General features: G+C 40.5%; 1 protein-coding gene across 3 annotated transcripts; it reads right to left on the reverse strand.

Annotated features, from left to right (window-relative positions):
• Positions 1–737: 737 nt before the first annotated feature.
• On the reverse strand, positions 738–15997 carry ZNF330 (zinc finger protein 330). Of its 3 annotated transcripts, XM_050895878.1 has the most exons (11): positions 15884–15997; positions 15647–15773; positions 11352–11481; positions 11057–11076; positions 10870–10940; positions 8618–8697; positions 7167–7293; positions 6303–6407; positions 3682–3728; positions 2407–2524; positions 738–1727 (listed from the first exon to the last, which is right to left on the reverse strand). In XM_050895878.1, exons 3-11 carry the CDS (start codon positions 11469–11471, stop codon positions 1450–1452), a joined length of 966 nt encoding a protein of 321 aa, XP_050751835.1. In that variant the 5' UTR covers positions 11472–11481; positions 15647–15773; positions 15884–15997; the 3' UTR covers positions 738–1449. The 3 variants fall into 3 exon arrangements, with proteins under 3 accessions (XP_050751835.1, XP_050751837.1, XP_050751836.1); XM_050895880.1 differs by lacking the exon at positions 15647–15773 and having other exon boundaries at positions 15921–15997; XM_050895879.1 differs by lacking the exon at positions 15647–15773 and having other exon boundaries at positions 15864–15997.
• Between the last annotated feature and the right edge of the window lie 221 nt (positions 15998–16218).

The raw sequence follows: 16218 nt of genomic DNA on the forward strand, positions 1-16218 counted from the left end.
AGTTGTACTTTGTCAGTTTGTTTTTCCCTTGGATGCATTCCAGCTCATGTCTTTTATGCATTTGGTATGAGAGGCATTTAGGAGGGAAGTATCAAGGCCAGGTTCCTTAATCCTGTTTTGTTAGGAAATGCTCGTTTGGCAATCCTAATGTCATTAAAAATTATTCTCAACAGGGTACGCTCTGCCAACATATGACCTTTAGCTGTTAAGAAACAGTAGAGAAAGCACGACAAAAGTAGGTAATTCTATAATCAGTTCAGATATCTGACAGATAACAAGAAATAGCTCTCGCATTTAAGCATGGCATTTAGAAAGCTGGAATAACACTTTAGGTGGCTGCCCTTGTATCTTGATCTGTCTGCTGTTAAAGTTGCTATCCTCTCAACATTCCCCTACAGGAGGAAACTAAATACTATCACTTAGATGTGTAGATTGGTAATTAACATGTTGACTTTCAAACCAGAATCACTGCAAACACTTCTGCAAGTGTCACCTCCTCAGCTCAGATGTGCTGATCACTTGCCTTGTACCAGCACATTTGCACAGAACAGTATTTGAACCCAGTATTTTGAGTCCCCCTGTGTTTTCCACCTTATCAATTCATATACAGGGGTTGTTTCCTACCAAATTTCTTATTTTTTTGTATCATGTGCAAGGAAAAGAGTTGAAGGCTAGGCACAAAAGAAACCAGTCTCTTTTTTGATCTAATGAGAAATTCTTACAGATTTTAGTGGCAGAGAGGATACACCAACATTTTTATTGCAATAAAATTTCTGATTATCTGGGGTGCACTTGTAATGACTGCATATAGGCCCATTGATTAATATCTAATACTAAAAATGCTGAAAAGGTAATGTTCAAGTACATAGAGAACTACACTGATCTGCCTTACCTACATAAACAAGGAAGTTATTTTAGTGTCAATTTACACTTTGTATACAACCTGCTTTCCAACTATTCAATGGGGATCAATATTTATGACAATTCATTAGAGAATGTAGTTGACTTTTATTGTGCAGACAAAAAAAATAGTCACCAACCCACCACTACATTAACTTTATGAAATCAGTTAACAAAATTATTGTAAAAAATAACTTAATTTCTGATGAGCAAATGGAAACAATTTGTACAGCTCTCCCACGTTCCTGTATTGATAGGAGAAAATGGCATTGAACCATTACACTCAGTAACTCAAGGACAAAACCACTTCTGTTGCTTAGGGGAATAAAAATATTCCCATCTTCTCCCCCAGTCCCAAGCCCAGTATTGGTTTATACCAAAAAAAAAAAAAATCATCTCACTTGGAGTTACTGCAGAAGTCCCACGCTCTTTACTCTCTAACTTTGATATGTGAGTACCTGATAGAGCTATCCTACCGGCATGTACACAACTCAAGTGAAGCACTGCTTGGCTACTTCCAAGTGTTTTTAGCTTGCCAGCATACTAAGCTTAATCTTCTGGTTCCTCATAATGTGCATACCCACTAGCATAGGTCCTTCCTAAATTCAAATTGCTGAATACATCTGTGGTCTCAGTATCGGAATCCTTCCCTCCCTCATCATTGTCATCTTCATCGTCATCTTCTGCTTCATATTCATCATATTCATCCTCACGGTCACCTGCATCTCCAGCCTTGCTGGAGGAGAGACTCTTCCAGTAGGCATCATAACCAGAAGCTCCATCTGCATCTTCACCTCCAGTCTGTCGGCCAAATTTCAAAGAGCGCGCTGCAGGCAGAGAAAAATCATCATGTTCTCATCCCTCAACACCAATTTGAGCAGAGCATCTGACATTTCTTTTCCATCCTTTTTCACTACTCGGCAAAGAGCACACAATGTTAGACAGCCTTTTTCTAAATCTGACATTTTCAGATTTAATCCTTACTCTGCCAGAACCTTTCTGCTACACACAGTCTGTCGCCCTGCAGCCAAGTTTGTATAAACAATAACCACCCCCAGAGTATGACTTAGGTTTTAGGATAAACCTTTGGTACTCTAGCCAAGAAAACTATTGGATGTAATTGGATGTGCTTTGCAGACACAACACATATTGTGATTTATTCAAGAGTGGTCGAGGTAGATTGTAAGCATGTCATCAAATCACTCTTCAAAATTCATTAGCCAGCTTCTTGTAGATGAAATAAAGGCTTAAGAGGTGATTCTTTGCAATTTTTCTGTAACTAAACTCTCAAACTAAACAAAAGCTTTCACTGTATCAGAATCAATTAATGATTAAGAATGAAAGACTGCTCTATTCTAGAACTAAGAAACACAAAGTTTTTCCCCAAAACAAATGCAGCAAAGCTTTGCAAAACAATTGAAAGTAATCAGACTTTACTCAGTGTTCCTATGCAGAGAAGTAGTCAATGGTACTTGTATAGCTTGTTAGCTAGAGAAGCAGGCTTACTTGACATGCTCAGATCCTTTGTCTGCTGAGTTTCATGGCCACATTTAGGGCAGGGAGGCTCTTTTCCTTTTTCCTGCTTGAAAACCTTACTTCGCACATGATCGTCACAAAAACAAGCCTGTGGGGTGAAAGGAGAAAAAAAAGGCTAAATGTTTTAATCATAGAAGCATACTCTTCAGCAAGAAGCAAGCAAAAAAGCGTCTAACAGAGGCAGGATTTTCTGGTTGGGATTAAAATTTAATGACCTCTATCTGCAGTGGAACTGGAGTCTGCACAGAGCGAACACTTCTGTGTTGAACGTAGTTTCATGGCTTCCTGGGAAGAGGCTGGATAAAAGTGCTGATAAACAAGTAGAGAAAGTAACATACTCAAGGACTGGATTATAGTGCTGCTCACAAGGAGCCTGGCAAACTTTGGTTTACGTTGACAAGCTTAAATAAAATACAATCAGAGATGCATGCCAGAACATAACTATGCAGTGACCTGAAGGCAAGAATTAGAGATTGAAATTTCACATGTTCAGCACTAGGGTGCCAGTGAAGGTATCTGGAGAAAGGAACAATTTGGAATATGAAATCAGTGCCATGGGAGACTGCAGGGAAACATTTGGAGGGTAAGAAGAGTAAGAGCAGGCAATGAACCAGCACCTGGAGAAATGTGGGCAATGCCGATGATGAAGCAGGTGGAACTTTTTATACAAAGTTACTTCTGAGTCTGTAAAACCAAAAGCCTGACATCAACAAATTGGCCTGTGCATGTGTAAAACTGGATTAGCTGTGGAAATGATTTCTATTGGATCCAGGCTGCAGTGTTTTCTGGTGAGATCATCACTTGACTGTTTTTAAAAAAAAAAAAAAAAAAACAAACCAAAAAACCCAACCAACTTTTCTAATCGTCTTAGTTCTATGCTGGATCAAAACATATTCCAAAGCCTTGGATTCTGTTCAAGACCAAGGATTTATTTTGTTGGGTTTTTTTTAAAGGTCCAAACATGGTACAGCCCCAATTTAAACACAGAGGGCTAGACAAAGTGAAGATCACCTCACTTGGCATGAGGATGCACAACACTGGCTTGTAGTTAACAAGCAAGCACAGATAAAAGCCCTTTTGTCCCCCATAAATCTGCTCCCGGGCTTCAGAAACTAATACAAAAAGTATGAATATTATTTTTTAATAATGCAGAGAAAGACATGACAAAGCTTGATAACCAGCCTTGGAGGCTAAGGAGAACAAGTCTAAAATCATAGCTACTTGTAACTATCTTTTACTCTTTACCTTACAACGCAGGCATGAATGCTGCCCAAGCCTGTTACAGGAAACACCTGTTGGAGAAAATCAATATGTAAAATTCAGTACTTGGAAACTGCAGATCTGTGATGTTTTTAAGACCTCGTAAAAGTATGTAATAATGTAATTGAGGCATTTATTTTTAATTCCCTGACACAACTGCACTTTGGCAACACAAATCAGTCATTATACCATACAGTACCATTTTACTAGATTTTTTGCAAGTCTAAGACTCATTACAATAATGTAATTTGACACAAAAGTTGAAGAGTGGGAAAAAGTTTAATTGTTTCTTGAGTTTCCAAACTTTTAAAAACAGACGTTTCAGAACCAACTTGGTATTAAGTGATCATCTTGCTTTTCCTTTTCTCTCAATGTCAAAAGAAGGAGCACTAGCATTTTACAGTCCCTTTAAAGAATGCCATGGCAGCCTTTAATACCTTTCTCATTTAAATAGGATGTGAGAACACTTAAAGCTTGCAAACTTCCAAAACTAGAATGGTTGTTCTGTATTTTCTGTCACGTCCTCTGGAAATATACTTTATTGCACACAACTTCATAGGAAAATCTCTCTAACTGTGTTAAAGAATTGTAGCTGGCACATGAGCTGTAAAGAGCAGAATTGGTGCTCAAAATCTAACTTGTCTTGAAGCTTCGAATTGGTTTCTTTACTCTACTAGAGGGAGTAGAGTAAAGGCAACCACACAGGAATTGGCAGCAACACGAAGCTGGGTGAATAGTTACTCCTCAAGCAGTAGTAATATGTATTTTATCAGTCTCTGTGCAAGTACTTGTTCCCTTCCACCTTGCCTTACCCCTGTGACAACCAAGTCTTTGAATCGGAAGTAATAAATACCATGAGTTCTCCACGTGAGCCAGACAGCCATGGGATTTAGTGCTCGGTCATGTGTTTAAAGATGGAATTGGAAATGCTAATGCATATATATTCAAACATTTCTGGAGTATCTGCACTTTAAAAAACTTCTCTCAGATAGTGATGGAAAGTAACAGTACCTTTTGCACAGCTAGAATGGGATTTAGACTACAATTGCATGACCGCATTTAAAGTTATGTATTCTGTAAAAGTTCAGGTTTTATAATCTTGTTACCACACACTGACAACAATCTTGTCTCTCTACCAAGACTGCACTGTGCCACAAAACGTTGAACATGGTGAAAACCCTCAAAAAGCAATTTCTCTATTCAGGGTGTGACATCACATCTGTGAATTAAAAGCTTCCAACAATCACTGAAAAAACATTCTTGTGGAACAGCTGTTGCTGCTTCAATATTGCTATGCAGGAAGATATTCTGGCAGAATACATCAAGGGAAGCTAATCAAGGCTTAGAAAATAGCTGGCTGGGAAAAAAAGGATGGGACGTGAAAAGGAGATAAGAGATTTCTAGAGACACAGACTATAACATTGAAATCAACAAATATTCTGAATTGGGAGAAATCAATTAGGACGAGATTAGTCAGTTCTGAAGAAAAGTCTTATACATGATAAAGAGCACCTTGAATATCAATAAGGACTGAAAATGTTATAATAGTCAAAATACATGCATACAAGTTTTGGAAGGGACAAACACTTGTCTCATGGGATAAACCAAACAGTAGTTAATGGTGGGTAGAAAAGAAATACTTCTACAAAAGATTAGTTATTTCAAACATGCATAGTGTTGGTTTGTTGGGGTTTTTTTTAGCTTTACTTGAAGTTTCCCTGTTTCAGCCAGAGATGAGTAGTGGACTAGCAAAGTCAGGCATGGCCATCAATGTCCTTTTACAAATACCAGTTTCAGTTTTGTCCGCACAATTAACCCAAGTTCAAAAGGACATAAAGTCTTCAGCTACCTGTTCTCTACTCAGTAGAAGTGGACATGTATCAACATTCGACACATCTACTGACACACGTCCACAGCCCACGGGTCAGTGAAGAAACTAACACTGAGTTCATGCTCTGGATGAACACTATTTTTGTTACTTCGTTCCGTGCTCGCACTGTCTCACTGAATCAGACGATGACTGCTTCCTGAGTCATGGCCTTCCTCAGGACTTGCTGCTTTTGCAAAATCAACAGATGCTAACCTGTCACCAAAACACAGGCCATCCACAGCAATCTGCAAAAGTTTAGCCAGACTAATACAGGCGGTATTATTTAGGGCAGCTGTTTTCCATGAGGAACAGGTATCTAAAAACAGCTCATCATATGGTCAGAAGAGTGGAAGAGAGCTCCTTCTTGCCTGCAGAGCTTTGTGGAGTAAAAAAGCAGCATCAGCAGTTCCAGCAGTTTTGCTGCAGTGCTGGCCACTGCCAACACTGCAACTTTAGAGACTGCTGGCTCCTGCAAAGGCAACTTCCCATGGGAGGCCTATAAGAGCCAGGCAGGGAAACAACTGCCATGTACAATCTGGCACGGAGGAAGGTGAGAGACAAAAGCTCTGGTCTAGATAACTGGATATCAAAAGCAAGCACATAGGAAACAGGCCCTTTCCTCCAGTGGTGGTAAGAGCTATTTGGAAAAGGTGATGGAAAGTATTCCGGAGCACAGAGGAAGCAACTGGAGAGTCTGCTTAGCTGTGGTGAAAGGGACTATGAATAACGAACTTACATTTAAATGTCTCTGCTTCCAGAACTTGGCAGCTGGCTTGATGTTCAAACTGATCATCTTCACAGAGGAAATTGTGGCAAAAAGAGCAGGTGAATATTCTGCCTCCTAAAAGATTTATCAAGGCAAAATAATCAGCAATGGGCACAGGCATCAAGTTCTGCTCTGCAAACAATTTAGGCAGTAGTTTTGACTGAAGACCAGTTCTCCCTTCTGTCACAAACACTTCAACAAAGTCCTAAATTAGACACTGCCATCCATTATTACACTGAAAAAATACCATGTATCCTACAATACAAGACAGCATAAATATAAAGCAAGTATTACTTCTAGTCCTTTTCTTCGTTTTCATTTGACTACGGCATTAAGTATTTTTTCCTAAATCAGATCACGCTCTCTCTCATCCAGTCTCCTTCCCTCCCACCCCCTCACCTCTGATGCAGACTTGACATAAACACTTCAAAGGATTCCACAAATGGAGATCAGTATGGTTTGCTAAGCAATTGGGAATCCAAATACCTGTACTAGCACAGATGAATGGAGTGGGAATGGCACAAAATTGTGTTGACAATCTGATGCAGTGCTTAATTACATGAGGCACTCAGCTGATAGGACAGTTAATACTTTAGATTACACAACCATCCCTGAGTTGAGCACTGTATGTTCTTGAGTAGGTCGTTCATATTCCCCGCTGCATAAGGTCTATTTTTAAAATGGGGAGAATGCCTTGCTTTGAACAAACATACTGCAAGGACTAATCAGTGAAGATTAAAAATGCTATGTTAAGAATATAGGTACAATAACTTAAGTAATGTGAGGAGAAAAGTATTGTATAGATCTTCTTATTTTTAAGTGTGAGCAACCTACCGTGGTCCCAGACGCTTCTTTCGCACTCAATGCATTCTGCATCTGCAAGAGGGCAGATACATGCATGTGTGCTGAGACACTTCCTCCCGTGACACACCCAAGCTTCACAGAAATCACAGATTGCACCCTGCAATTACAGAAAGATATCATCTTGGGACTTCTGCAATACCTAGAGAGAGACTCTTATTCCATAACCCTGAATGTATCCAAGTATCCATTCTCTCAGTGGGTTCATTCCAGCTGAGCAAGAGAGTATGAACCACATCTGTATTCCCATCAAGCCGCTCCACAGTTCATTTTGTTTGTTTGATATTCATTCTGCAGGATTAAATATAATGCAAAATAACTTGGTTTTCTCCTTTTCTGTTTTTTACGTCTCCTATCTTAAATCTTATGCATGAAAATTGTGTCCTTCAGCTGAAACCTGAGATCCATAAATGATAACAATGTTCTGGCAAAAATGCAATTTCAAAAAAGACCTGAAAAATGCCACTAGGTTCTTACAGCTGAAATCACTCATTTGGATTTTAAACCATGCTATATTAGAACACAAGCTCCACAGAGAGCAAAGATCAAATAACTCATTAGAAATAAGTTACTCTTCAACTTTCACTTTGATTAAACAAGATCTACACATCAACCGTTCCTTAATTGTAGCATTTAAGAAGCCTCCTCAGCCCATATGTAACAAACTACCGTGTGCATTACACGCACACAAAAGTAAGAAAACAATGGTGAACCCAAATTAATTGTTGATGAAAATATTGCATCAGTGAACGCATGGAATGAGTTTAGGAACTTCAGACTGGAAAAGCCGGCTGTGTTACTGAGAAAAGCTGACTGCCAACTTGAGGCAGAAACAGGACAGAGGTTTAGTCCACACAGCATTTAATCCAGAGGCTATGACATGTCATACTTTGCTTTCCAGAATGGAGTAACTAACTTGTCCTTCTAAGAACAAAAATTCAAAGGCCAGAAGCTATGACTACTTCTGCTAAGAGCCCAAATGATTTTTTTTTTTTTTAAATAAAATTCCCCCCTAATGCCATGGAACAGATTCCTCTCTGTGATACTGATGGTCTCTGCAATACTGAGAAGACAGCAACAAAAGTCCACTGGTTTCTACAGAATGATCCTAGATTTTAATGGAGACTGGGAATTGGCTATGGGGCATGTAAGCTCCAGCACTGTTAATGCATGTGCTTAGGGCCTGCCACCAACGCAGATCTGTTAGCATCCAGGCCATGTGTCAGAGTTTGCAGGAGCTGAATCTAAAAATGCAAAATTTGGGTTTCCAGTATAAGGGGAAAATCAGTTTGTGATGGTAAGATGAGAAAAAAAACTTGGCAAGGTACATGCTATCATTCCATAAGTTTGTTTTATCTTTTTTCAGAAAGATTTGCATAGAATAACCTCATAGTGCAAAGAAGGCTGTAATTTTGTATACATACCACCATTGCTAGTCCAGTACTGTACACACCAGCATGTTTTATAACACAGTCTGAAGACTTCATCATGCATTTGGTTTTTCCTGTTTAAAAAAAAAAAGGCAAGCAACCAGAAGAAAACTATATAAAAATCAAAAAAAATTAGAATGAATATTCATATAAGAGCACTACTTCAACCAAATGCCTGTGCTTAATTGTAAATCTAGGTAAAAATAATGCAAACAAATGTCTGCAACCTGCAACCCACCCTCACATCTCCCTTAGATCAAATTAGTTAGTCTGTTTTCAGCCAAAATCTCTTGCCCCAGTACTGAGATAATAAGGCAATGTGTTGTCTTGCTCTATGTTTTGAGGCATTGGCAAGAATTTCAAATGTCAAAACAAACCAAATAACAAAATTAAGGTGAAAGTCAAGCAATGACATCTTAAAAAGTTGCATTAAAACTGCTGCTAGTTCTGTCCCACCATAAAAGCAGCATGTGCTGTGTGAAAGGCTGAGGCCCTCTGGAAAAAAAAAAAAAAAAAAAACCAACAACAAAAAAAAACATGTGCACCTGACTATTTAATTACTTACAGGTACTTGGATACTTGTTTTTTGGTGGTGGTTGTTGGGTTTTTTCTTTTTTAAAACCATGTAAGAGATTACTTCCTAGACAAAATAATTCCCTTTAAATGCAGGGGATGGGTGGGAGAAAAAGCCACAGTCTGCACTTAAAAGTCATTCTGACACAAGCAAGCAGTTAGGGTGACAACTTTCCCCTACTCCTTGCCTCTGACATAAATAGCTCTACCAGAAAGATCCACACTCTGTATGCAGTTATAAAAGCAAAAAAATCTTGTAGTTAGCCCAGGCTACTGCAATGGAGTTTTATTACTGATTTAAGCTGCCCTGCCACAGACCCCTTTGGTGTCTCTGTTATTGCCTGCTTAGAGAAACCAACAAAAGGGTGCTCCCTGCAAACCCACTCAAGAGCTGACAAAATCAAATTCTACTCTGAAAATGTAATTAAATCCCAGCATGCAGCATCAGCAGAGTTTTGTATTAAATCACACCTCAGATACCAAATAGCACGTGGAGGGTGAGGAAGGACAAGTGGTGGGCTGAGCTGGGCAATGAGAGGTGGTGGGGCTATTACTGGGTCTGGAGCACTGCAATACAGCTACCTTGCTCCCATCCCTCAGGGACTTCTCTGAGAAAGATGCTGTTGATTTACAGGGGCTGTCCCCAATGCTTGATTAAGCACCAAACAGCTCTAATGGTCTTTGCCTTGGAAAACCCTGGGACTCAGTATAATTTTGTGGTTGTTATTAGGAATGCTTTTCCTCCACAAACATACTGCAGATTAAGATAAATTCAACACACAGGAGTCAACTTCAGATGCATATATACTGTAAGACAGAGAGCATGTTTTTAGTACTTCACTGCGTGATGCCAGAAGGAAGACTTATGAAGGATGCCACACTGCCGTTGCGCACTAACAGCCTGGCTTCCAGAAATGCTCAGTATCTGCAGGTCCCAACAAAGGCACTGGAAGCTGCAGATGTCAGCAGCTCTGAGAGTCAAACTACAAAACAGCCAAATTGCTTTACAACAAATTGAAAATCTGCAAGGATGAGTTGAAACGGTAAAACAACAAAATTCACCTCAAAGTATGAAATGATTATCAACATCCCCTGCAAACAAGCAGCTCTTTAAAAAAAAAAAAGGTATTTTAGCCTGATTCAGAGCAGAGTTCTGTCACTAGGAGTCCTTCTCTTCTGATTTCAAAGCATCAGCCCTCTAGCACATATAAATAACATGAGCAGCATATTACATTACAAAACCACGCAAGGTGAATAATGTACTGTTGCTTTAATTGATATTAAGCTGATCAGAAATTACATCATCCCTAAAAAGCAGTATTTATTCACGCCTTGCTGGCAGTCAGTGTTTTTAACTTTGCTGTTGTTATGAAACAATACTTCACACGGTCAATCTAGGGAAATGGTCAGTCAGATGTTCTCAATCCTAAAATGCAGTGAGACAACTTCTTCCAAAGATCAAATACTGAAGACGAGCCCATGACCCAGACTCTGGGGGTCAGAGGCATACGCATTAGTGCATGATCAGGCAAGACCTCTTCTCAAGGAGGATATTCACAGCAGATTTAAAAGAACCTGCTCCACAAATCACAAAGGCACTCTAACTGCTGAGAGTTTAACACCACAAATGGGAGACTGAGGATAGCATGTTTTCCTTCATTATTTCTACTTACCACATTGTGCACAAATGGGTAATTTTTGAACAGAGTTACAGAAGTAGCAAAAAGCTCTATTCTTCTGTCGTCTAGGCGCATGGACGGGGGGAAAAAAAGAAGAAAATAAGCATTAAAAAAAGACCTGTAAAATGTTTGAAACCAATTAGTATTAAACTACTAGTTTTATAAGGGGAAAAATACTTACCTTTGGCATTTATCACATTCCTGAAGAAAAGAAATAAAATACTGGTGATTATTTTTATTCTAGATAAAATACATAAAATTTACAGACCCCACAGGGACTCTGAATTAAGTTCTGATTAGGAACCAAACTTTTTATTCAAGTATTATACCTCTGATGCAAATGTAACCTTAAATATAAAGGAGGATAGTAGGAAGAATGATATTCTAGTGGCATTAAATACAGTCAATGTATTATCACTAGTTTTACATAATTTAAAATCAAGTATTGTAATATAAAATACTTTAGGTTATTTTACCATTGAAGCATTACAAGGATGTTTGGCTAAATCTATGTTGGCTCTTGAAGCCCTTATCTGCTTTTCACGTTCACGACGGTTCTCAGCTTTCTTACGAGCACCAGTCTTCTTTTTAGGCATTTTTCACTACCTGTGGGGGGAAAAAAACAGGTATGTAATGAATACACACAAAACTATGTATGTAAACATATGGATACACATGACACATCCAGCACTAAAACTGGATCCTGGAGTTTCCATGTTAACTGTGCTTCATCTCCATTCATTTCCTTTTCTGAAAGTTTCTTTTCAAATGTAGAATAAAGGGCTAGTCCCTTAGAAAAAGTCATGTGATGAACCATGAAGAATCTGGTGATCTGGAAAGGACTTTGCTGTCTTAAACTTTGCGCTTATCTATCTTTGAACTGTTTTGCCTTACAAAAACCAAAACTGCTATGTTTTGTAGGTTTGTTTGTGATGGGCCTCTCTGGTTTTGGTTTGCCTTGTCTATTTAATACGGACAATATTCAGCTCATTTTCTCTTTTAGTTCTCTCTTTTCATGCTCACTAACTACTTCAATCAGTTAAAAAGCATTCTTCAGGTAAGCGAATTGTGGTGTACTGCAAAAATGCAAATTTCACACTTCATGAAGGCTTAGAAAACAAAATGTCATTATATAGATTTAAGAGCTCTATGACAAAGGGATGTTTGTACTGCTTATTTATCATTCTAGCACATTAGCAATAATGAAGAGATGGGCATGCATTGCTTTGAAGACACCACTGTTTCCCAAGAAGGGTTTACGCTAATTTAATTCCATCTGGTTCAATGCCTGTGCCTTTTTTAACATTCTAGGAGGGAACCAATGCCAATACAGTGGTGAGACCATCAGGCAATCAATCAGACCACTGCTCTCTTGTCATCTCCACAATGAACTGTGCAGTATTCACATATGCTTAGTTTACTCTGTGTTTATAATAAATTAGGCAAGTATTATCCTGACTTCATGAAATGGACAACTGAGAGATTAAAGATATGGTCTGATGTTGGAACTTCTCTCATCAACACAGGCACTCAAGATAGACACCCTTCCTTATGCTCCATCTTTATCATCCCCTATTTCTGCCCATGTAACTGTTGTTGGTGTCACATTCTAAACCAGATACAGGTTAAAAACAAAACCAGAAAACCCAAACCAACAAGCACCCCCAAGGCCCAGAGTAGCACAATCTGATGGGGGAAGACAGTGAAAGGGGCAGCAGGGGTATTTGCTTAGCAACCATGGGAATAAGAAAGCAGCTAAGGAAGAGGCAAGGACCTCTCCACTGACAAAAAAATTGCCTTATCGAACATAGTTCTAAAAAAACCACTCCCGAGTCTACGGCCTAGGTGGACATACTTCTTCGTGCTGTAGCTACCAAACCATATTTCCTTGCAGACGACAAGATGGCTGAATTTTTGGAAATGTTTAGCTCTTATTTTGGTACCTCACCACAGTAATTCTGTTTTGAAAATCTGGCCTCTCTAGCAAGTTGCCCCAACATATATTGCACTGTACAAGTAACCCACAGTTCTTTTAGCTACAAGTACACCTAATGGTGCTCCTTGCTCTGCCTCTGATTTCTAAAACTGCAGAAATATACTTTCAAACAATTGATAACTGAGACTCATGTGTCATCTTAAAATCTCAATCTCCACTTACGGAATTTGAAGAAAATCAGTACAGACTTGGGGCTTGGCAGAACCACATGATGGGACAGCTCTGCCCAGGCAAGGTTCTGCTGATTCCAGTAGGTCTATGGGTGGCTACTGGGGCCGCTGGCCTGAGGAAATGGGAGGAACCTGTTCTCCCCAGCCTCATCCCTAACTCCAAGCAGACATGTAGACATGCATGCTGGCATCTGTAAGGAGAGCTGCAGCATCAACAGGCAGTGAATTGTAGCAGCTTAAACTTGGAAGAAAAATTAGTATCTTTGTTCAAAAGGTCTTATAAAATAAACCCAACAAGCCTAACTTTCCTGAACAAAGAAATATATTGTCCTGACCAAATACTAAAATTTGTTTTTGATAGCACACATAAATCAGTTTTCTCACCCTGTAGCATTTTGCACTGTGTTTAAATTGTATTAGTGTCATATTTTGTAGTCAAAATCATATTGCTGAGCTGCCTGCTGGCGACTGTCATTATTCTAGAGCGTGACATTTCTGACACTGGGAGTCCAATATGATGTTGCACACTAATTTTCAAACTGCTCCAATGCTGATTTAACAACAGAATCTAATGGTTAGTATTTATACCTTGACTTCTTCATATTACCTCATAATTGAAAGCACCAAAATGACAAACTGTTTTCATGAAAAACACTGTCTCAATGACTACTGAGGACACAGATTATGAGAAATCTTTAAGATGGTAGTTTTTAGAAAGTTGCACTAAACTAAATAACAACAAAACTGCAATGTCAGGTCCTTTTAACAAAGCTATCAAGTCAATCCAGGCTTTCAAATACCATCCAATAAATAACAACATCCTATAGATCAATATTCTATCACTCTTTCCCTCTGAGCTTCCACTTAAGATGTTTGTTGTCTTTGCCCTGAGTTCTGAATTTTTAGGGAATTTATCATCTTTTAATTTTCTGACTAGAGCTTAATAGTGTTATGATGCCAAAATCACAATAGTAAAAACTTTGTTTACCTGCAATTCCTTTCAAATCAGAGTATCGCACCTTTTAAAAGCACTAATCAGTATTTAAAATGCCTCTGCAGTATCTTCTACCTCCACTTTTGGCAACGCTTCTGTAATCTGAGGCTGATGGATGACCCAAAAATGTATTTAGGCACCACAACACCATTCCCAAATGCTCAGACAGGAAAGACCCAGTGGAATTTGTCTGCAGTCCAGCTCCCCTGTAGGGTGTGTGGGATTGAAAAGTGCCTCTGGAGGACCTAAAACAACAGGTCCAGTTATCAAGGAAATGCCTACAGTGAGTTACTCACTTAAGATCTACCTGCCGGAAAGATCATGTGAACCTGTTGCTTAAACAGAATCTTTTCCCTGAAGGCAGAGACTTACAGGCACGCTAGCACCCTCCTTTTCATCTATGATGCTGTTGTAAGAGAAATTGCCCAGGACACAGTAGGTCCGTGCCTGGTTCCCTCCTCAGCCCCAGAAGGTATGACCCTGCTGCCCTACACAGTGTCCAAGCTCCTGAACTGGGAGCAGTTCTGCATGAGAGGGTTTTCTCCATTTGAAGTTTTCTACTCGGGAGCAAAATGCTCCAGAGTGACTGGGTCAGAACAGCAGCAGGAGCGAGCGTGACTCTCCAGCTTAATGGCCGCCGCTGTGGCACAGAAAGCACAGAGTTCAGGCATCGGGAGGCTATGTATGAGGTGAGCAGCAGCTCAAAGGAAAAGCCCTAAAATGTGTTGTGTGAGTACTGGGTCCCCAGCACTGCGTGTTTCATTCTGTAAAAGTTTCACCTAGTGTTCCTCACGTGCTGCATTATTTGGTAAGGTAAACGCAGGCAAAGATGGCAGAGTTCCCACCACAGCTCCAAAGACCGCTTGTGTATTTTAACTCATGGTTGTGCTATGTAAAATACATAAACAATGTCTGGCATCTAAATTCTGTTGAGGTCGTACCATGCCTATGCCATTTTTTCCCCTCTTGAAGATTGTCCTTGATGAGGTCCCAAAGACACACACTAAATTTGCAGCAGACAGGAAAGCAGACTGCACCAGCAGATTTCTGGATCTTCTGTGCTGAGCACGACATTCCCTTGTGTCATATTATCTTGTCTTATGTGATATGCTAACCACCCTGCTGTCACAAATATAATGAACAGCTGTAACAAGCTATTCCTTTGGGGGCAGGGGAACTGTTGGGTTACTCTTGTCACGCCACGCAAATATTAACACCCGAAAGAGGCTTTCCATATTTCAAAACTTCTTGTACTTGACCATCAAATAGCTTCTACCTTATGCATATTCATCAAAAGAGGAATCACGGTAAATTTGCTGGGTCACATCTGATTCCATTCAGAATTCAACAGCATCTGTTTTACCACTTTGCAAGCATTATACAAGATTACAATATTAAAAAAATCTGTATGAGCAGTATTTCATACTTATGTCGCTCCAGTCCACGATTCCTTCTAATAACGAAATCATTTTCAAGGCACTGTGATTTCAACGCCTTACTCCATCTTTTAGTAACAAGGGGGCTAACTGTACTCTGTGACGGCAGCGCCTGAAGGCTGCTGTGCTCATTCGGGCCCAGATGTGCAGAGGTTTCCTCAGGCACGTCTCTTACCGACTCCCTCCTCTGGAAACGCACCTCGTCCCCGGTGGGAACGCTTCCTGCCCGCCGGTAACGGCTGACCCCGCCGGTAAAGGCTGCCGAGCGTGAGGCCGACGCGCTCTCACCATCTGATTTAAGGCTGTTACGTGAAACGCCAACAGTAGGTTAGCTGTTCGAAAAACACACATACACGCGCGTATTGCGGGTTTTTCACCTTTCAGTATTTTACCTTATTTTTAGTATTTTTACCTAGGCCCTCCAAACCGTGTCGCAACACGTTTCCAACCTGGATCGCCGTGCTCCGTATTTCTCGGCACTTATCTCCCGGGAAGCCAGCGACCGCTTCGCTTGCTCAAACGGGGAAGCCGCGGGGGGCCGGGGCCGCCGCCGCCGCCCCTCAGCGCCCCCCGACCCGCCTGCCGCCGCCGCCCCCGCGCCCACCTGGCTCCAGCGGCCGTGCGGAAGCCGGAAGCGGTGCGGTGCGCTGCCCGCCCGGCCCCGCGCGGCGAGGCGGGAAGGTTCCGAGGGCGGCGGGGCGGGCCGGCTACCCTCAGGCCCCTGTCCCCGGCGGGCAGCCGCCCTCT

Source organism: Gymnogyps californianus, chromosome 4 (assembly GCF_018139145.2).
Source record: "Gymnogyps californianus isolate 813 chromosome 4, ASM1813914v2, whole genome shotgun sequence".
NCBI classification, from domain to species: domain Eukaryota; kingdom Metazoa; phylum Chordata; class Aves; order Accipitriformes; family Cathartidae; genus Gymnogyps; species Gymnogyps californianus.

Excerpts from the sequence above, each read along its gene's own strand:
- ZNF330 (XM_050895880.1), bottom strand. The coding sequence starts at position 11,471 with ATGCCTAAAAAGAAGACTGGTGCTCGTAAGAAAGCTGAGAACCGTCGT. Across the intron at positions 10,941-11,056 it reads GAATGTGATAAATGCCAAAG|ACGACAGAAGAATAGAGCTT; the intron begins GTAAGTATTTTT and ends CCATGCGCCTAG. Across the intron at positions 1,728-2,406 it reads AAAGGATCTGAGCATGTCAA|CGCGCTCTTTGAAATTTGGC; the intron begins GTAAGCCTGCTT and ends CTCTGCCTGCAG.